At 44.0% G+C, this 22999-nt stretch overlaps 1 protein-coding gene across 12 annotated transcripts in view; it reads right to left on the reverse strand.

Moving 5' to 3' along the window:
• BPIFC (BPI fold containing family C) overlaps positions 1–22999 on the reverse strand; it is a 54181-nt gene that overhangs the window by 2067 nt on the left and 29115 nt on the right. For all 12 annotated transcript variants that reach the window (XM_042993124.1, XM_042993130.1, XM_042993125.1 and 9 more), the window contains 10 exons: positions 21885–22040; positions 21698–21761; positions 19769–19829; positions 15932–16023; positions 14758–14934; positions 13531–13584; positions 12622–12792; positions 11879–11946; positions 3084–3126; positions 537–600 (listed from right to left, as the gene is read on the reverse strand). In XM_042993124.1, coding sequence (XP_042849058.1) covers positions 537–600; positions 3084–3126; positions 11879–11946; positions 12622–12792; positions 13531–13584; positions 14758–14934; positions 15932–16023; positions 19769–19829; positions 21698–21761; positions 21885–22040 — 950 coding nt within the window. The remainder of the gene's footprint in view (positions 1–536; positions 601–3083; positions 3127–11878; positions 11947–12621; positions 12793–13530; positions 13585–14757; positions 14935–15931; positions 16024–19768; positions 19830–21697; positions 21762–21884; positions 22041–22999) is intronic.

The raw sequence follows: 22999 nt of genomic DNA on the forward strand, positions 1-22999 counted from the left end.
CCTGACCTGAAGGAGATTCTTTACTGCCTCAGGAGGGCAGTTTCAATCTCTTTTTTTTTTATTTTTATTTTTATTTTTTTAAACGTTTTTATTTATTTTTGAGACAGAGAGAGACAGAGCATGAACGGGGGAGGGTCACAGAGAGAGGGAGACACAGAATCTGAAACAGGCTCCAGGCTCTGAGCTGTCAGCACAGAGCCCGACGCGGGGCTCGAACTCATGGACTGTGAGATCATGACCTGAGCCGAAGTCGGACACTCAACCGACCGAGCCACCCAGGCGCCCCAGTTTCAATCTCTTTAACTCAACCAGACTTTGACTGTTCTTGCTGAGTTCTGCAGGTAGTGTTGTTAACAAGGCTTGGACTGGAATAACTAATTTTGCAATCACATCATTGATGGTACAAACTGTAAATTCTGGCATTAGTCTGGATTTACAAAATAACGTGCTACAAGTACAGGCCTTGGGGTGGAAAGTCCCAAACAATCCCCAATGTTTGATTACCTCAAAGTCACATGTTCCCCAGAATGTCTTACCGTTGGCCAGTGGGAGGATACCAAAGTGGAGAATGGAGGACAGAATATTCTCAAACCTCAAGACCTAAAATGAAAGGGGATACTAAATCAGTTGCCAAATCCTGGCATTTTGAAAGTACCATGCCTGGTCTGGATGTGCACTTCCCCAGACCTTATCACGACAGAGGGCGATAGTTACAATCTCCCCATAGAGACAGTCTCGCTTTCCAGACACTGAACACTATTTTGCAGGAAAGCATATTAAACAGTTTCCCAATCTTTTTTCCTCCTTGAGGATGGACATTTCTGCTCTTTGGGTATGCTAGATCATGGTGACAACAAATGTAGAGGGACCACACGGTGGCAGCAAACATGGCAATTAAGATATTTACCAAGTAAGACCATCTAAACAATTGATAAATATCCCAATTAGTAAGTAGTCTGCCCTAATTGAGGTCCGTTGCATTATGTTATGCTCCATATTTAACAGTCTCACCAGAACATCCAGTTTATCTTGAGTAAACTATGGTAGTAAATCTTACCAGAGTGTCAGCTCCTGGGAAGGTTCAGGTATTAAAAATAAATGGACATGATGAACATCGATTCACTCAATGAAAATATTTTGAACATCCTACATGCTTAAGCAAGCTATGCAGCCTAGCAAGGAGGGCTCTGAGGCTGCCTTCCTAGGTTTACCTCTTGTTTTTACCACTTAGGTCATGTTGGGGAAGTCTTTAACCTCTTTATGTCTTGGTTTCCTCAAGTGTAAAATAAAGATAAACAGCACGAATGTCACAGGGTTGGTCTCATGTTTAAAAAGTTAATATTATGTAAAATGTCCAGTATTAACCACTGTCATTTGTTTCAGAAATGTCATTGTTAGCATTCTCTGTTGTTGATCCTAAGCAGTTTTTTGGGGGGTCTTCCTAGAAGACTTGGGACTCATTTGCCTTCTCTAGGCTCAGGAAATATTTATGAGAAAGTCAGCTATACTTTCTCATGGACTATAGTTTGTCCTCTACCAAAGAGCTATGCCACGGAGGTGCTAACCCACAGTGCATGAGACAATCTTGGTATTCTAAATTTCAGTGTCTGGCATGAAAGATGTTATTTCCAGCACTGCTGCCACTGGCTCCTCATGTTCCCAACCTGAAAATCAGGATGCTCCTATAAAACTAAACAAACAAACAAACATCTTGTTTGGTCTCCTGGATAAATTCTCTGGTTTCTTCGCTATTTTCCGCAGTGCTATTTCTCTCTTAGTGGCTGCTTCTGGTGAACATGGTAATAAATTCAGTACTTACTGTGTCCCAGGACTGCCCTGTGGGAGGTTAAGCGACCTGGCCAAGGCCACAGAGCCAATAAGTGGGAGTTCACTCTAGCAGTTTGGTCTCAGAGTCTGTATAGGTAACCGTTACGCTATACTGCCCCTTGACACAGAGGTGGTAATAACTGAAATGAACTTTTGTAAAAACAATGGCCATCATTTATTTAATACCTGCCATGTGTTCAACGTGCTAAATAAATTCCGTATATAATCCCAGCTAATTGTCCCAACAACCCCAATGCTGTAATCACCACCTCCATGTTTACTTGCACCACCGATTCTCTTGCCCTGACTTGTCTTTCTCTATAATATTTTTCAGCACATACAATATAAATTTGCTTGTTGTCTCACCCTACCCCTGTCTCACTTACATATACACACACATACTCACTCACTCACTCACTCACTCACTCACTCACACACGTACATTCTAGAATAGGACTGCCCATCATTGGCAGTATTGACACTTTGGGAAGGATTATTCTCTGCTGTGGGGGTTGTCCTGTGCACTGTGGGATGTTAAGCAGCATCCTTGGCCTCTACTCACTAAGTGCTTATAACACCCCCCAGATTGTGACAACCAAAAAATGTCTTCAGACATTGCCAAATGTCCCCAGGGCGGGGGAGGCAAAACTGGACTTAGGGGAGAACCACTGCTCTGGATTATGTGTACCATGAGCATAGGGACATCAATTAGTGATTTGGATGATCTCCCGGAAGTTTGGGGAGGGGCTTCTTTCCATGAGATAATACTCTTCCAATCAGGAGGTCACCAGGCTGGGGCCCCCAAAAAGGTATCTGCACGACCAGCCTTGATACGATTTTAGGAGATGGCTAGAAAGGCTTCAAAGAGCAAACTTAATCATGGCCTAAGAATTTACAGATAGCCTCATCTTTGGGAGTTTGGATCTTATATTTAATTCTTAAAGATTCTTTATCCAAACAATGAAATATCCCTGAAAATGCCTGTTTTTTTTTTCTCCCAACATTACATAGGTCTTAGTTTTAAAAAAGTTATTTTAAGTCTTTCTGAATAGATAAAAGTGAATTGGAGAGTTCCTGTCCTGCTTAAAAGTTAATGGGGTTGGTAGACAAGTAGCTACACGAGGAATTTTAAAGTTAAAACCTATGTTCAAGGGGAAACTAAGTACTCAGGGGCTTAGAAAACAGTCATCCAGCTACAATATAGGAAAATTCTCAGTTTTCCCTTGACAGAGAACCTTGAGAGCTTTGACTCCTACCTCAATGTTGCTGCGATTGGACTCTGGTAAAGAGAGGCGGAATCTGAAACAAAACAAAACAAACAGGAAAATTTTAAAGGATGGAAGATTTAAAAACGACCACCTCAGTAGAAAGGCACAAAAAGGAAAGGGTATTTTTTTTTTAAGGTCCCTAAGCCACTACTTAAAAAAAAAAGATGCACAGACTTGTAAGGATATTATGTTCTATTACATCTTTATCCCTGTATTTGCTACTTAAGAAGCAGAGCGGGAGTAGCAGAAGGCTTAGGTTTGTAACCAGGATGGATTTCTCAAGTGCATTTGCTATATGGGACTTACTGATGGCAACTCTAATGCAGCACAATCTTCAGAAACAGTTTTCAGTCTCTAGCCATACCACCCTGAATGTGCCCGGTGTCATCTGATCTCTGAAGCTAAGCAAGGTGGGGCTTGGTCAGTACTTGGTGGGGAGAAATAGTGTGCACAATTTCTTGGTCTGAACCCCCAGAGTACACATTTGATTTTCTGTGCATAGTAATAGTAATATGAAGCAGTAGTCAACAGGGAGGATCCCATCATTTCATAGATGGGGAAACTGAGGCCCAAAGAGGGGAAATATTAATGGTAGATTTAGGACCAGAACTCAGATCTCTGGATGGCCATCCCAAACCTCCCTTCCATTGTAGGATATTGTCTTACGTTGCTTTTCCCCTTAGCTTTCCATGGCTCACTTTTGCCCAGGTATAGAGCTTTACTTCGGCATCAGCCTTCTAATGCCTCTCCCTGTCTCCAGTCTGATCTCCAATCTGTCTTCCACACCATGCCCAGAGTCAGCTATATGACAGGGATGTCTGATGAGGACACGCTCCTGTTCAATATTCTTTAATGGCTTGTGATAGAGTTCAACTCACTTATATGGCACACAAGCTTTTCTGTTTTCTGGTGTCCAGTAGTCTCTCTGCTCTCACTTCTGTTCATTCTCCACATTGAACTTTATATTCAAGAACTCTGAACTGCTTAGTGCTATGCTGTTTTATTAATCAGGCACCATATATCTGAGGTTAAAAAAATATATTGGCCTTAGAACACATAACAAAAAATCGTGAATAACTAAAATTAACACACGCCCACAACCAGTAACATTATGGCCACTCAGCACTTTAACTCAACTCCACTCATGGGTAAAATTAGATGATATTAAATGTGGAATAATGCACTTGAATATATGCAACATATTTTGGGCTGGATTCTCCAAAATTAGAGTAGATAAGGTCATAAAGATCTTAAAACAACTGTAAAGTATTTCCTTGCATATTCCATGTTTCTGGCCTCCATGCTTTTCGCTCATGCTGTTCCCTCTTTCTGAAGTTGGCCCTCCCCTTTTCTTTGGTTAACTCCTTTTAATTGCTTAAGATTTAACTCCGGTATTACTTCTTCCAGGCATCTTTATGTTATTACATTTAAGGAGCGGAAAGATATTAATAGAAGAGGTAAGCTTGCTTGTTATCGGCCAATATCCTGTTATTATGAATTAAGTTTTGAGATTGCTTCAAAGTGACAGGCGAGAGTAACAACCAAAAAAGGCGGTTGGATCTGACAGGGATCAGAGATGGCATCAGTGGCACCGTGGCTCAAGTGGATCTCAGTGGGAAGCGAAGACCAGAACCCTTAGGGCATCTTTAGTAAAAGGCGAAAGATTTATGCGATCTGAAGAGAAACCAGAGTATAGGGCACCTTTAAAGGAGGAAGGTGAGCAGTTGAACAAACACTTGAAGGCACTGCCGGAGAAATGTGAGGGGGGAGTGTCTCCTCTTGGCCAAACTGCCATTTATGATGGGCAACCTAGGCCAGGTTTTAGAAAGTCATCTGACTGAGAGGTGGAACACTGTAAGTTTCTTTCTTTCTTTTCTTTCTTTCTTCTTTCTTTCTTTCTTTCTTTTCTTAAATACTTTATTTTTGAGTAATCTCTTAAGTTATCTCTATACCCAACACGGGACTTGAACTTACAACCCGGAGATCAAGGGTTGCATGATCTGACTGAGCCAGCCAGGAGCTCCGCACTTGGAATTTCTGTCATCACAACTTCAAGCCACGACTGGCTGTCTCAGGATCACCTGCTGTGAGTAGAGCTTGTCTGGAGTTTCCCATGAACTGATTACCCTTTCCTCCTAAGGCCATCTTTCTTCTATCTGCTTCCTAGTTCTCTAGGCATACTTACCAGGTTAGTTTGCTAATGGACACGTCTTACTAGCTGCAGAGAAACAGGTGGAGCAAAGAGCAAAAACGCTGGGCCCTCGTTCCGAAAAACACGCAAGCGCAACTACGACCACTAGGTGGCAACCGAGTTCAGAGTTTTGACCTTTCATTCTGTAGGGAGCCCCTAACCTGTTGCTTAAAGCACAACTACTAGGAACTAATTTTTTTTTTTTAATTTTTAAAATGTTTATTTATTTTTGAGAGAGAGGCAGAGACAGAGCGTGAGCGGATGAGGGGCAGAGAGAGAGGCAGACACAGAGTCTGGAGCAGGCTCCAGGCTCTGAGCTGTCAGCACAGAGCCCAACGCGGGGCTCCCAACTCACAAACCGTGAGATCATGCCCTGAGAGGAAGTCAGTCGCTTAACTGAATGAGCCACCCAGGTGCCCCTACTAGAAACTCGTTCGATTACAGAACCACAGAGTTGGGGAGAAAGGGAGCTCAAATAGCCCTACCTCGCAGACATATAAGAGTAGAGCCTATTTAAAAAGTTTTGGAGAAGGTTTACTGCCCTGATTGAAAACCAGAGCAAAAGTGCAAACTCTTAAGCATGTCAGATGATGGTGGGGTTGTGATCTGGGTCGATATAGCAAATAGGACAGAATGAAGTTCAAGTGGACCAAAGTACGGGCACTCACAATGCCAGTCCTCCAATGCTGTGGCCACAGCCGACATTGAAAATCAATCTTTGCACTCAAAATCTTATAACAATGGTTAACTGAGTTACCCAGGCACCCCCCACCCCCATTTTTTGCCTTTTAATCTGAGTGTTTCTCTTACCAGGCTATGGACATGGAAGGTAAAAACAATTGCCTTTTTCTCTACTCCCTGTATCAAGAGCAGTGTAGAGCACATAATAGGTGCTCAGTAAATTCTCATTGAATTGACTATAGATAAATGAGCAGATAAAGGATGGGTGGGAATTGTTTATTGGAATTGGGGTCACTCTGAGGATGAGCCAGTATAAAGCAGAATGTTCATTTTAAGGAGCTGTGAGAGGTAAGATTGGCTGGCTTGGAAGGTAGTTGAAGAGCTTGACAACCCCAGGCTGTGGATTTAACCCAACAATGAAAGATTTTAAAGCGACGAATGTGTTAAGCCCATTCCAGTATTGTAGAACGCTCTTGATGAGGAAGAGTTCCCTCATGTTTTATCTTTATTGCCTTCTGCAGACTGGAAATTGCCACAACAAGTCTGGGAGAAGGGGAAGGAGTCGTTTGGGGTTTCCTCCTCTGACAGGGTGTCCCCCTATGGTGCTCTTGTGCCCAGGCTTCCCCACAACCTCAGAGGAAGGGTGGAGATGGCGGTCAGCCCAGGTGCCAAGCCCCAGCTCTGATGGACTGTTGAAAGCACTGTTCCAACAGAAACTGAATCCATCCTTCCAGACCTGTTTTCTTTTCTGGGTTTCTCTTCAGAGGGCTCACATTGGGAAATGTTTATCTGTCCCAGATGTGAGGGGTAGGACTGGGTGGTGACACTATCTGCTTGTGGCCAGCTATATTTGCATTCTCTGATGGTGTTGGCTGGGAGGGGTTGTGGGGTGGGGTGGGGTGTGTGTGTGTGTGTGTGTGTGTGTGTGTGTGTGTTTTGATATTACTGGTGTGAGGTGCAGTTTGGGAGAGTCCGATGCCTCAGTCGTGTCAATGTCAAAATTTTTCCAATGTTCTAAATGGTTCAACAATAATGTATACCTGATTGCCTTGAGCTTTGCATGTGATTAAGAAAAAGGGTTAGAATTAAGTCACCTGTATGGAGACCAAAAAAAAAAAAAAAAGCATTGAAATAGAACTGTGTTTGGAATAAAAGCCTCAGTTGTAGATGGACCGGTACAAATCTGGTTTATGATTGTGAAGGCCAATTCTATAGCTTTTAAGGCTGTCCTGACTTGTCATGTCTCTTGGGATCAATTTCTCCCTCTTATTTGGTCAAAATGTGATCTTAGAAGGTGGAAAGAGAATAGAATACCACCATGAGTAGTAACGAATATTTCTTGAGTCCCAATTATGTGCAGAACATCATGTTTTTCTCATTGAATGGGTTCTCATCTACCCATACAATAGCTCTGTGGATAGGTGCTCTGTTTTGCTGATGAGGAAACTGAAACAGAGAGGTTAATTAACTTGCTCAGGGTCACACAGCTAGCAAATGACTGAGGTGGAATTCACAATCAGATATGCCTGACCACGGGGCTGTGCTCTTAATTAGACATACCCATAGAGGTCAAGTTGATTACTTAGTACTCCCTGCTTTTGCTTTCTTTATTTTTTCCTTCACTCCATTTCTCAATGCAGTGAGAAAAGGGCGGTGTGCTTTCTCCATCGCAGGTCACCCACTGCCAGTGGCTTCTCTGTTATCAATTCTTAACTTTGAGAAAGGACACACTGCCTGCTTCAATTTTGTGTGACTCCACATGCATGGGTTCCTCTTCTGGACAAGGGTATTTGCTGTCTAAATCTTCTAAGTCTTGGCTATGCACCACATCAAAGGCAGTATAATGTCTTAAGCTGAACACTCATGGGTGTGAAAACCGCTCACCCAGGTTCAAGTTCTGGCTCTGCTCTTTAATAGCTCTGTGACCTGTGAAACTCTACAAACTGTAAAACAGGGTGATAAGCTACCTCCAGGTCTATTCATTCAGTCTCAGACATGAATTGAACACTGTGCCAGCTCCTAGAGATACAGGGTTGTGAGGTTTAAATGAAGTAATACAGGTGAAGTTGTTGGCCTGGGACCAGTAGATGGCAAAGCCTCAATAATAAAGTAGCCATAGGGGCGCCAATGTGGCTCAGTCAGTTGAGCATCTGACTTCAGCTCAGGTCATGATCTCACAGTTTGTGGGTTCAAGCCCCATGTCAGGCTCTGTGCTGACAGCTCGGAGCCTGGAGCCTGCTTCGGATTCTGTGTCTCCCTCTGTCTCTGCCCCTTCCCCACTTGTGCTCTGTGTCTCTCTCTCTCTCTCAAAAAGAAATAAACATTAAAAAAAAATTAAAAAAGTAGCCATGAATAGTAAAATAAAAGGCAATTTCTCCAATTGCCATCAGTGGTCAGGAGACAGGGCAATGAGGTGTTTCCTGACTCTTAAATGATTTTTCATAATTGAGCACCTCCTTCCCCTGGCTGAGGCCAGCCCCAAATTTTAAATAATAGCCATAGCCAACCTTCTTGAACACTTCACACGCACTTTACATGTATTAACTCATGTATTCCTTACAATAACTCCCTGAAGTGGTTTGCATTATATCCTAATTTTATAGAGAAGAAAATGGAGGCTCAGAGAGGTTAAGTAACTTGCCTGAGATCCCACAGCTAATGAATGGCAGGGTGGGGATCTGAACTAGCTAGTCTGACTCCAAAGCCTGTGATCTCACTGCCTATTTTATTTTATTTTATTTTTTAAAATTTAATGCATATTTATCTTTGAGAGAGAGAGAGAGAGAGACAGAGACAGAGACACAGACAGAGACAGAGAGTGAGCAGGGAAGGAGCAGAGAGAGAGAGGGAGACATAGAATCCGAAGCAGGCTCCAGGCTCCGAGCTGTCAGCACAGAGCCTGATGCGGGGCTCAAACCCACGAACTTTGAGATCATGACCTGAGCCCAAGATGGATGCTCACCCTACTGAGCCACACAGGCACCCCTCTCACTGCCTCTTTAAACTCACCACACTGGATTCGCCTCAATTTCTGTGTCTCCTGTCTACGTAGCCAGCAGGGAGCAGCTCTAGAAGGAGACACATTCAGGTAGGGGATGTTTAGAAAGATGTTTTGGGGGTTGGTGTTCTGGGAGCCTGTTTTGTAGACCCTGTTTCTCAGGTTCTTATCAGGGATGCTTCACTGATCTCTACCTCCTTTACACCTCTCAGTGCTGTGTCTCTCTGAAATCACCTAAGACCAAATCAGGCCTTCCATCTGGAAAAGCACTGCTTGTGGAACCAGGAGAGGAGGCGCTGGCTGGGGCAGTCGTGGGGGAGGTCGGGCTGCCATTCTCGTAGCCAAAGGCCAAGGCACTCCTTCAGCACAGACTCTGCTCCTCTGCAAAGCCTTGTATCAGCTGCCTTGGGACTGAGTGATGCCTGGCCCATCTGCCTTGCCCACTGTCTTCTGACTGCCCCAGGTTTGCCATGGCACCCCCTGCAGGAGCCACCTGCAGACTCAATGCTGGTGACCTGTGCAGTGGGACAGTGCCTCACTCAGAAGGGCCCACACTTGGCTTAATGCCTTGCTGTCTCCATCTGGACATTCTTCATAACTTTTTGGAAAGGGGCTCCACATTTTCATTTTGTGTGGGGCTTTGCGAATTATGTATCCAGTCCTGCTCAGACCCCACTAAGGCCTCAGGAAGCCTAAGGTGCAAGAAGCCTCCCCAGCAGGAAAATCTAATAGGGATAGCAGGGGAATGGGGTGGTCATCGGGGGTGGGAGGTAGGTGGGGAGGAAGGTGAGACTCCAGGAAGGCAGGAGTCTTGATTTCAGCTTGTGCCTGCCAGGTCAAAGCTCGCTTGTGGGCTGTAGGAAGCTGGAGAATGGATCCACATGTTTCTTTGGATGATGTGAACTTAGCAGTTTGTAATCCATTTTTGCAGTTATTCCCCATAAATAAACCTAATGTCCTCCGAACGTGCAGTTTCTTACCAGTAGGAACACTGGAGATGAGAGTCAGCACGATTTAAGCAGAGAAGTGAACCTAGTCTCTCTGCTCCTTAAGGTCTGTCCTACCTCTTGCCACAAGCCTGAGGCCCCATCCTTACTAAATCCTTCCTCCAAATCCTGTCGGTAAACCAAAGTCCTGCTCAAGTACAAATGGGGTTTCTCCCTTCTCAAGAGCTTGCTGCCTCAATTAGTGGCCTTGCCCCCATTCTTCCCCATTCCCCAGATTTCCAGGCCCCCTTTCCTAGCAGCCCTGTCCTCAGGCTGCAGACGGAGGGCTCCCCAATACTTGTGGCCGTGCTGCGCAGGCAAACTGAAGTGCGAATTCTCTGCTTTTTCTCCTGGCCTAGCTCCTACCCCTCAGCTGCCACCCTCCCCCTCCTCCTCTCCTGCTCTCTGGCTTCCAGCCCCTCAGCTATTAAAAGATGCCATTTCAAAGATGACCCATCAAGGTTTAGAGTTTCATCAGCCTTGACCTTGTGGAGACAGGACCAAGTTATGACTTCGGGGGCCCTCAGGCACTTTTGCCTCCAGGAGCCCTTCCTCCCTAAAAATATATTAAAAATCATATTTGAAGACCGTGTTGTTATAAAGATAAGTATAATCCAACCTGGATTGTATTCATTTTCTAATTCTTCTTTCAAAATATATGAAAACATTTTCATGGGTCTCTAAGGCATCCATGGGCTCTAGGATCTGTGCCTTTTGAGACTAATGCAGAAATTAGTCCTGCATTGCAGAGCTGGGTAAAACATAATAAAGCCTTTTTGAAATCTTTTCTCTCTGGGAAACCATACTACCTTTTTTGTTGTTGTTCCTTTTATTGCGAAAACAATATAGTTACAGAGAGAATTTTAAGGAGAAAAACCCACTCAATCTCATATCCTAACATAACTCTACATCTGTGATTCACTTTCTTGTCCGGATGGAAAGTTATTTTACACAGCTGAGTGCTGTGTTTATGCAGTTTTGTATTCTGTTTGTTCCATTTAGTGTCATTTTATTGAAAGCATCTACTATGTTTCTGCAATAGTCTTCATAACCATCCAGTTGACTTATGGTGATTGACTTACTTTTCCCCTCTGTCGGTTTCCTGTTCTTCCCAGACTCTGCTTTCTCTGGCCTGTTTATAGCTTTTCATCTTCCTTCCATGGATTTAGTCTGGGCCCTCGGATCATTCCGAATATCATGTCCCCTCCCCCCAGGAAGTTTGATTCATGGCTTCAACTATCTGCCTCACAGGGCAGAGGAAAATGGGCTTTGCAGACAGTTCTTCCAAATGGGAATTACTGTCCAATGGTCTATGTATATGACCTGCTGAATCCCTTTCACACTGCATGGCATTCATTTGAGAGCCAGCTAGGCTATGGGGCATGGTTTTGTTAAACTCTACATTCTAGTAATGGGGTTGGAGTTTCAGAGACTGAAACTACCTCGGCAATGCCCCAGTCCAACGTCAGTATTTTACAGACAAGGAGACTGAGTCTCAAAGCCGTTAACAGACTTGATCATGGTGATGGAACAAATGACCAGATATTTGACACTTTGTTCCTTGACCTCAAAGTTTCATGCTCTTTCCTCAACAGCATGCTTTCTGAAATGGTTGAAGAGGAACATTAATTTATACTGGTGTACCATTAGAATGTGAATTTATATTATGGATTTATATTTACAATTATATGGCTCCCTATTTTATCTGAATATTATCTAATGGGAAGGAAAAAGAAAAAATCCACAGCACAGTTTTTAGTGAAGCCCATACTTTGAAATTATCTGGGTCATTACAGGAGAAGTGCCTGTGTGATTCACGTTCTAGCCAATGGTAACTTCACTTGCTCTGTTAATGTTCACTTTGTCTCTATGGTCTGCTGACTCACTTATTACTAAGGATTTCAACACTCAAATCAATTAAACTTACCTGTTCAGAGACAATGAGCAGACCAGTCTTTGTCCCAAAATAACCAGGCCAACACTGGTACTGGCAACCTGGAGATAACAAAAGCATTCATCACTAAGAGAACTGAATCTGTCTGTTTTGGCCACAAATATCATTTCTTATTTGGAAACAAGAAACGGAAATATTGTAAGCTCTACTTTCCCTTTCATTCCTAGAGGTACTAGAAAAAAAATAGCTCTGAAAATGCTGTCTTGCAGGTAGGGAAACTAATTATAAAGACTTTTTAGGGACCTCTCTTAAATTATTTTTCTATTTTCCCCCAATCTCTCTTCTCCATGTACTGTGTGTTTGTGTGTGCATGCGTGTGTTTGTGTGTATATGTGTGTGTGTGTGCGTGACATTTCACTTGGATTCAGTGTATTAGTCCCTTTCCATTGGGTTGCATTTGGCCTTCGTCTACTTAAATAACCTTCATTTCCATCCTGATTTATTTTGGGGAAAAAAGAAAGTCAGCTATCAATGTAGCTGAAGTGAGAGAATGGCACACAGGAAGCTGAGGAAGGGAAGAGGTTATTTTACCACATAGGGGGTATGAGCACTGGCCTCCCACACTCCCCCCACCCCAGTCTCACTCCTGTCCTCACCACTAACTGACGCATCAGATCTCATGCCCCCAAACAATCGGTATAACACTGCTGGTCAGTGGCCCACTGTAGGAACATGATTTGTGTCCACAGTCTGCCCTCCTGCCCCCACAGGCTTACAAAGTCCATGGAAACGATGGCTTCAGCAGTTGAGTTCTTGGACTGGGTGAGGATCATGATGGAGGCAGGGATGTCCAGGGTGAAATTACCCGGTAGTAAACTGATCACGGGAGGCTCCGTTGCCATGACTCGTACCAAGAAGGGCTGGGACAAGATGTAGATCTCTGCGATCTGCCCATGTCCAGGGAAAGAAGTGGAGAAGGGGGTTGAGTTGATGAGGGAAAATCACCAGTTCAGGGTGGCATGGGGGTGATTAAATCTTACATCATGGTTAGGAACAAATCTCTTCAATAATTATAACAATACCACACAAAAAACAAAGAATACCAGCAGCTGACATTCACTGAACATATCAGAATTATCTGGTTTAATCTTCACAAAGTCCCTGTGGGCAGGTTCTATCAGAATCCCTGTTTCATAGCTGAAGACAGTGAGTCTTCTTTGGTTAAATAATTTCCTTAACTTCCAAGTGAAGAACTGGGATTCAAATCTAGGACTGTCTGACTCAAGATCCTTGCTCTAAAGCCAGGATGCTCTATGAACATCTCTCTGTCCTCAGAGCAAACCTGAACCTTTCAGTACACTATGTCTAAATGCAGGTGCTACAAAGGCACGAGATTAATAGTTGCTTCACTAAAGGTACAAACATGGGCACTATTCCCTCATTTCCCATTTAAGCCAATTATTTCAGATGTGTGGTGGGACCTTATGGAAGGGAGAGTTGATTTATTTTGTAAACTTATAATGCCTTTAATATTAACTTGTTTCATAAATATTTGTGGATATTTTATTAAAAGAAAAGAAAACCTCTTCAGAATGGAAAAATGGATTCAGGTTTGGACCAGAAAGGAATAGAAAGAACCCACGAACCTTCCAGAACTATCTAGGAGTTGAACCCTCGGCACTCACCCTGGAGAGCACGTTGCCAACACCTTGAGAGTTTTGAACCAAATGGTTGGAAATCTGGAAAATCAAGACCATCATGTCACTGTAAGATTTTTACCTGGGTTCTCTTTTCAGGGAAAACCTAGATTTCCTTATATTTTTAGGAATCATGAAGTTGTTATACCAACAAATGATTAGTGTTTAAAGGTAGCTTATCACTTTATAGCCCAACCACAGGAAATCTGAGGCCCAGAGAAATAAAGTAACTTGTCCAAGGTCACACATGAAGTACGTTCCTTTGGAGTAATTACTTTCCTTTTGAGTGAGTGCCTTTTAACTTTGGCAACACTGTGTATGTCATACATGTATGATCCATGTGTAAACATTCTACAGTGGTTAACAATAGGTCTTGTATTATTGCCCACCTTTTCAGAGATTACCGAGACAAAGGATGCTTAAGTAATTTATCTTCACAGATGAATGGTTTTCAAATCTGAAGCTAAACCTTTCTAATTCTCGGCACTCTATGGTAGCTGGTGTGGCCACACCTACTGTTTTGAACACAAGTTTTATAACCACTTGTATAATTAGGACCCATGGAATAAAAAGATTAGTAAGGGATGCTTGATAAAAGTTGTTGGTTGACTGGAGAGAGTATTCTCATCATAAAAGGGAGGGGCACGGGAAAGAGAATCCATGAGTATGTGTACTATTACCAGTCATTATAGACAAATCGGTTGCAATTACCAACAATTTCTCCTCTTTGTGTAGGCATAACACAAGCCATAATAACAATAAAGATAATAAGCAACACTTACTCTGTGCTAGGCATTGCTCTGAATGCTTTACGTATATTTAAACCTCCCTAATGTCCACAGCAACTTTAGGAGAAAGGAATTATTATTATCCCCATTTTCCAAATGACGACACTCTGGCACAGAGAAGTTAAATAAACTGAAAGTGCCCGAAGTCACAGGTCATAAGTGGTGAGGAGAGTCCTGGCCTTATTTAAGATCATTCTAGAACAGTGGCCTGGTATCACACAAAACTGAAAATAGCAGAACTGGAAACCCAACAACTTCCAGTTAATAAAAACATTAAATTAACAATTACTTCATTCATGTGCTGGTAGGATTGAGGGTCTAAAAAGGCCCAGGAAATAGAAATTATGACTTAAAATTCCTGTAATGGGCTACTTATAATAAGACTAAATGCTGGCGCTGATTGTCACTATCCATTAACTCTCCTCACCTCTTTCGTGGAGAGAGTGACGTTGAAGGCTCCAGCTGTAAAGTAAGCAAAGGATGCAGATTTAAAGAAAAACTCAGAGATTCCAACATACAACATAGAGTCACTGCGTTCCGGCAGCACAAAAGGAACTGGCGAGAAGGGAGGGTCAGTGAGGTCTTCCAGTGGGTAGACTACGCCCTGTGGGAAAACAGAGAGAAAGATCAGTGTATCAGGTGAAGACTCAGACATACAGCACTAAAGACAATGGGTCCACTCATGTCAGAATCAGGAAAATATCAGAAACTCTCTGGGGATTAAAAGACGACAAGGCCTTCTGACTCCCTGACCAGCGACTTTGGTTTCGCAGCTCTGCTAACTTCTTGAGCAGATATGGACATGTCTGTCCACCCTGGGATGTGACCTTCTCCCAGAAAAAGGAAGGCAGGTGCATTTAACTGGATATACAGCTCTGCATAGTTCCTGAGGTGCCACATAGAGATACCAAACCCTCCATCTTCAAACTCTATGACTAGCGAGCATCTGGGGTGTCACAGAGAGACTCAGAAGGACCCAGGACTCTCAATGGGTTAAAGCATCTTTGTGGCATTCCTAATGCTGCCCTCATTAGCTATGTGGTGTTATCACAAAATATGCCTTGAGTAACATTTAACTGATTTGAATGACTCTCAGTAATTGAAATAAAAGTCAATATGCGCTTAAGAAAACAATGATATTAACTTTGGGGCAAAACTAAACATAAAGACAATTAATCTCTTTTCCAGAATCAGCAAACACCATTTTCATCTGTGAATGGGCCTGACCAAGGTCAACATCCCTCAGTTAAATTGACTAACCGGTCAGGAATAGGAGTATCGATACATATGATCTACTGATGTATTAAGTTCTGATACACATAGAACCACTCTACCTCCTGCCCCTTAGCATTGGACCTGTTCCCAGAAACAAAGACATCATGATACTTTCCATGATACCCAACACTAGACATGTGTTGGGTAATACAATCAAGAAAATGTTGAATAGTCTTTTGAAAGAGCATAAGCATGAGGGAATTGCTTGAAGGGAAATTAAATTATATGAAAGATATGTAGTTATATTTCCTTTTGCACATAATATTTGTTCTTCGAATATTGGCGGTTGAGAGCCAGGATGAGAATTCTGATGATGATAAAGTTACCTTCAAATTCAGGTCGATGTAATTCTCAGTAATTTCTGGAGAACTGATTAGGGAATAATCCAGGAGAGTATAGTTGTCTATCTTGGTTAAAACTAAATAACAAACAAATACAAAATAAAATTTATATTAAAAGCATAGTATGCCAAATGATTATTATCCATCCAGAACAACATAATTTTAATTCTCTGTTATTCAAAATAATGATTACCCTTATTTATAAGTAATACATGCTCACTTTTCAAAACACAGGATAAGTAGGTAAGTCAAAAGAAGAAAGTAAAAACCCTTCTTAATCACATTACACTGAAGGAAACATTAGTAAAATGTTGTTGGATAGCCTTTTTTTTTTAAGTTTATTTATTTATTTTGAGAGACAGAGAGTGAGCAGTAGCAGGGGAGGGGCAGAGAGAGAGAGAGAGGGAGAGAGAATCCCAAGCAGGTTCCACACTGTCAGTGCAGAGCCCCGACATGGTGAGGTTATGACCTGAGCCAATGTCAAGAGTTGGACACTCAACCGACTGAGCCACCCAGGCACCCCAAGTATAGCCTTTTATACACACACACACACACACACACACACACACACACACACACACACATGAACACAATGCATATATACTTCTTTTTAAAAGAGAAAATTAGACAGGGGTGCCTGGGCAGCTCAGTTGGTTAAGCGTCTGTCTCCTGACTTCGGCTCAGGTCATGATCTCGTGGTTTGTGAGTTCAAGCCCTGCATCAGACTCTGTGCTGACAGAATGGAGCCTGCTTGGGATTCTCTCTCTCCCCCTTTCTCTGCCTCTCCCCTGCTCGCTCACTCTCTCTCTCTCAAAATAAATAAAATTTAAAAAAAACATTAAAAAAAGAAAATTAGACAAATAAAATTCACTTATTAATATTAAGCTGCATATATTAGGCTGGTATAAAGAGAGGCTTTCAAGTTCTATATTATAGCCTTCTATATAGTTAGAACTTTAAGTTTTTACAATGAATATGTATTATTATTATAATTAGAAATAATCTTTAGAAAGAAATATTGAGAGAGACAGATAGACAGGAATAAAATTCCCTAAGTTAAAGAGGCCAAGAAAATTTTCATGCAGAATCTATTAATTCAATTCATGTTTTGTATTACAATTTTCAGAGCACAGCAGAAGGCCAGGGGACCAGGGGATAGTAGGTGGGGTTCGCAGGAAGCATGATCTCAGAGTCTGAGGCAGGTTGTACACACAGGGGTGTGGCGCTCGGGGTTCCAGCCTGGCCTGGGAGAGCTGCTCTCCTGACCACCACCTTGTGTTCTGTGATACGAAGACCCCCTCCCTGTTCCAGAGGAAGGCATCTGAGAACCACATCTTCTCCTCTTGCGCGCCATGCTTGGTTTATTCAATGGGTGGTGATAAGAAAGAAGCAGAGATGAAGGGACTTGCAAGGTGAGGGCCTAATGCTGCCCTATGTCACTACAGTTTCTAAAATGCTTTTAAATTCACAGTCTGAACAGATCCCATCACCATGCTAGGAGGGGAGCAGGACCATGCCCATTTTACAGGTGAGACAGTGAGGTTCCCACGAATAGAGAAACTTGCCCATGGGAAGCTAGAACATGAGTCCTTGACCACTTCTTTCCTTACTACATCTTTCTCTTTCCTGACCTCCCCAATCTTCATCCATCTGCACCCACTCTGATCCACTTGTTCAACCACCATGCATCCCTTCATTGGCCTCATATTCATTCACCGAGTGCAGGTTAGGCACTATTCCTAGTGCTGGGGACATCATCAGAGAGTGCCTGTGCTTGTGGACCTCATCGTCTGAGGGAAGAGTCAGACATATGAACAGGAAATTACAATACAGTGAGAGCAGGTCTAAAACCGAGCTCCTCTACAGACTTAGGCTTATAGTCTACCCCACCTGGGTAAATGGCCATTCCACTCTTCCAATTTTCTAGTTGCTCAGGTGAAAACCTGGGGTTGTCCTTGACTCCCTTCATGATGCACATTCAGGGTGTCAGCAAATACCACTGTCCCTACCTTCAAAGAACATCCAGAACCTGAATGTGTCCTATATCTTCATTACTCCATCCAGGCCAACTGCCATCATTACTCATAGGTCATTGCAGGAGCCTCTTAAGTGGTCTCCCTGCTTCCACCCTTGCCCCCTTTCTGTCTGTTGTTAATAGATGGAAGCCAGAGTGAGCTTCTTACAATATAAGTCGGATCATGCAAGCCTTGCTCCGAACTCTCCCAAAGATCTTCATCTCAGACTAAGAGCCAGCCTTTGTATTGACCTGCAGAGCTTGGAAGATCTGACCATTGCTTTCTCCCTTTCTGACCTCATCTCTGGCTGCTTTCCCCCCCACACCCTCTACTCCCAGTATGGCCTCCTCGTAGTTTCCCCGACATACTTGGTATGCTCCCACATGGGCCTCTGTGCTTGCGGTTTCCTCTACCTGGAGTGTTCTCCGTCCAGATCTGGGAGTGGCACACTCCCTACTCCATTCAAATTCTTACTGTGATGTCGCATGCTCAGTGATGTCTTTCCTGGCCATGCTCTTTTAACAGAAATGCCTTTGCAGCTCCTTCTCTGCTTTATCTTTCTTCTTATCACTATTGTATCAGTATCATAGATTTTACTTGTTATCTTGCTTGCTGTCTGTCTCCTCTGACTAGTCCCCATCTTGCTGTCTGTCTCCTCTGACTAGTCCGAAGAGGGCAGGGATTTCTGTCTCCCGGGCTTACTGCTGCATTCCCAGCACCAAGAACAGCATCCAGCCTGTAACAGGTTCTCAGGACAACTTTGGTGAATGAACAAATAGAGTGCAAAGAGAGAGATACACCCAAAGTATCATGTGAGCATAGAGGAGGCAAAACCTTAGGGTACAGGCTATCAGGTAAGACCTGCTGGAGGAGACTGTGTCTGAGCTGAGCCTTAAAAGATAACAAGGAGTGGACAGGATAAGGGATGGCTCAGGAGCAGCAAGTAGAAGGGACCGGACCCCTCAGGGCTTAGCTCAGTGCTAGCAAAGAAATGGGTGTTCAATAAATATATATTAAATGAATAAATGGGTGGAGGGGAGGGGAAGGCGGGGGGGGGGGTTAGTGTGAGCCAAGCAAGGGCCTCGGGGACAGTAGAAGCAGTTTGATTGCTGGAGCAGAGAAAGGTGCAAGGTGAGGCTGAGAGAGGTAACTTTAGCCAGAGCATGGTGGGCAGGTCTTGTAGACCATGTTAGAGCATTTGGACTTGATCCGGAGGCAGAAAGGAGCCACTGAAGGGGTTAGAACGGGGTCAGGGGTGTATTACTCAGTTGAGATTGGCATTAATCATCCTGAAGAGGATGGATTTAGTGCCAGAGCTGGGATTGAAGCCTGAGACAGTTTAATTCTCTGACCCACCCCTAGTCGCCAGCAGCCCCCTGCCTCCTGCTCTGAAGTTGGTTAGCAGCAGAAAAGAGCAGGCCTGGGGCACCTGGGTGGCTCAGTTGGTTGAGCGTCAGACTTTGGCTCAGGATACGATCTCATGGTTCATGAATTTGAGCCCTGCGTCGGGCTCTGTGCGGATAGCTCAGAGCCTGGAGCCTGCTTCAGATTCTGTGTCTCCCCCTCTCTCTGCCCTTCCCCTGCTCACACTCTGTCCCTATGTCTCAAAAATAAATAAAACTTTTTAAAAACTACATATAAAAAAAGAAAAGGGCAGGCCTATACACAGGCTTCCCGTGGCTCAAGTTTGCAGAGCGTAAAGCAGGCAGGAGAGCTGGGGGATCTCACATTGAAACGCAAACCTGGAGAGCACCAGAGTGTGAAGGTGGGAAGAGACCCATCCCAAAGAGGCAGTTCTAGGACTCACCCTCTATCGTGCTGAGGTTGGCATTCAGGGCTTCCACCTCATTCATGATAATGGGACACAGCTGGCCACAACAGGAATAAAAAAATTGCAGGTTATCATATTGCACTTGAAACCTCTATTTATGGCTTAGGCCCTGCAAACAAAGGCCTTCTGGTTAGGAGACATTCTCCCTTTGGTCACCAGGACTTTTCCTGAAATTAGTCGATGCCCCTGGGCCTCACGTTACGTACGTATGGCTGGCATGTCAGTGAATGCTGGCTAAACTTCAGAGCAGCCAGGACGACACCCAGTTAGCCCCATAAAAGAATGAGGCCTTGGCTTTTCTCTCTGAGGCATGATGGGACATGTGCCTGGTGCCTGCTAGTGCGGTCACACCTGAGAAACCTGCTGCTGGAACAACTGCCTTCCTGCTGTGCCGTGCTCTGCTGGGAGAGGCTACAGCCAGGGCCTCCACTTTCCTACTTGGCTGGCTTGAGATCCCTCTGGCTGGCAAATCAATCCTGAATCAGACTCAAGCTCATCTTTACGAAGCCACCGTGTGCCAGGCGTGTGCCAAGCTCTCAGCATGGTGGTTACGAGCAGAGGCTCAGGAGCCTGACCATCTGGGGTTGGCACCCTTGGCAAAGTTGTTTGTACTCTGTCCACAGTTTCCCCATCTGGAAGATGGGGATGATAATTGTACCCACTCAATAATGTTGCTGTGAGTAGAAATTGAGGTAATCCATGTAAAATTGCCCAGCACATGGCAAGTATTCAGTAAATGTCAGCTGTTGTGTTTCAACCCCATTGCCTCACAATGGTGCAGAGAGATGGGTGCCACTGTTGCCTATTCACAGATGGGAAAGCCAAAGCTTAGAGAGCCTCCGGGAGTTGCCAGGAGTTACATTACTAGGATTGGAAATCTAGATAGTTGTGGCATGAGCATTCTTTTCTATATTCCCAGGGCACAGAGGGAATACTAGAAGCAAAGCATCCGTGGTCTCTAAATCATACATAAACTCCAGGCCAGCTTAACTAGTGGCTTCCGTCAGAGGCCAAAGAACCATGTCTTGTTTCGAACGGAGGAACCATGGGGAGTGTGGGGCCTGTGAACGGGACAGCACTTTCCCAGTCACTCTCTAACACGCATGTGCGCTGGCACTCAGCACCAGTCAAGTGAGGATGGAGAAAGACCGCGAAACTTCGGAGTCCCTCGACCAGCTGGGTAATTCCCTTGGACGAGCTGCTGAATGTGTTTGCACGTTGATTTCCTCACTGACATTCATTAAGCACCTCCTTGTCACTTATACTGTTTCTGGAAAGAACCATTCTTCTCCCCCACTCCTTACCTATCGAAATCATACGTGTACCTCAAGGCCCAGTTCAAGTCCTCCGTCCTCTAAAGAATACCCCCGCCCCTCCCCCCAGGAAACTTGCAGGTCCTTTTGATGTAATCTTTCCATTTCTCTGAGCCTCTGAAGAGGCTGTTGATTGAACAGCCTCTGTTCAATCAATTGAACCTCTGAAGAGGTTCAATCTACTGATCATGTAATTATGTATTAAATTCAAATACTCATTCAGTTATTTTTCCACAAGACTGAGTTGGGTTTTCCTAAAAACCTTTCTTACATTCCCAACAGCCTGTAGCCTAGTGCTGGGCATGCAGTAGGTACACAGTAAATAAACTCTTGCTGATTGTTGCCCCATCCTGTGGTGAGCGCTTGAAGGCAGGAATGCTGTTTTATTTATCTCTGCATCCCCAGCACTTACCACAGGACATGGTAGGCATTTGCGAAACTTAAATCGCAGAGGATGTGTGTGAAAGTGCCTTGGATGATGCCTAGCATACAGTAGGTGCTCAACAAAGGTTTATTGAGTAAGAAGTAAGTAAAGCATGGCAGAACTGCTGCCGAGCATTTTACTGTGGCCATGTCACCTCTAAAGACTTACCATTTCATTTAAGTTCTTTAAAATGGGTTTCTCCATGGGCTCAGCGAAGGAGTTGTACAGGACACTGGGGAAGAAAGAAAATATGGGCTTATTCAGGAACTTTATCTGCCGGTTATAAACCTCTTCCTGCACTGCTGGAGATTCCAGCCCCAGACTAGCGACCGCCTACCACGGTGCTATCACTCACCTGAGTTCTCCGGAAAATGAGACGTGGGCATGGTTCACTTGGGCGTAGCAGTCTTGGAGCTTCAGGATTGGGTGACCAAAGTCATTTCGGGCAAGAACAATGATACCGGTGAAGTAGACCCCAGAGAGAAACAGATCAGCTCCTCCTGTGTCTTGGCTGTTGACAGAAAAAGTGCAAGGTTACCCAGGCCTGGGCAGGGGAGAGAGGGATCATTTCTCTGACTACTCACAGCCTCTAAGCTCCTGGAGGGCTTTGTCACCTCTGGATTCCTGGCACCAATAATGGGTCAGAGCAGAGTAGGTGCTGAATGGATTTACTAAACAAATGAAGCAATGAATATGTCAGTGGTGACAGTGTTAGTTTAGCTTTTTTATTCTGAGTGCTTTCTGGTGCCCACAGTGGCTGAGCACCTATCAAGCACTATGTGTATACAATGCTTGGAGAGAGAGAACACTGGATAGCCTTATTTAGGACAGGCACTGATGGGGATGTGACAGACGTAGTCTATGAACTCTCTGAGGGACTGGAGTGTATATTATTCATTCCCTTGTCTCCAGGATAAGCACACAGAATAAGCACTTAATAGGTGGCTGATGAGTCAGTGAAGAAATGAATGAACCCTGAATCTATGTTACTTATGGCAGAATATATCATTCCTCTACAGTCTACAGGACTGGAGTTCTTGAGATGGGGATAAATGGTACTTGGTAGGCACTCAATAAATGGTTGTTGAATGACCAAGTGGATGAGTGAATGTGCCATTCTGGGATGCCAACCAAGACAGACCTAAACATTACACCCAAGACATGTAGTAGGTGGTCTGCAAGCGTACCTTGAATGTGATACCTCCTTTCTCTAGGAGGGTGCAATTGGGCTCCAGCTGACTATTATCCTCTTACCTCCTTGTGAGGTACGAAGGTCCCATCTCTTAATCAGTTGCCCCTGTGGATGGGGAAGTATGTGGAATCACCTGAGATCCTACAGACTCACTGAAGGTCTGAAATCTTGAGTACGTGTTCATTCCTTCTAGCTCTTAGGAAATCTTAAATGACATTTTGCTCTGCCTTCAGGGGATGGATGCTTTTCAGTCCTCCCACAACCTCCCCCCGCCCCCA

The sequence above is a fragment of the Panthera tigris genome, chromosome B4 (assembly GCF_018350195.1).
Source record: "Panthera tigris isolate Pti1 chromosome B4, P.tigris_Pti1_mat1.1, whole genome shotgun sequence".
Classification (NCBI taxonomy): Eukaryota; Metazoa; Chordata; class Mammalia; order Carnivora; family Felidae; genus Panthera; species Panthera tigris.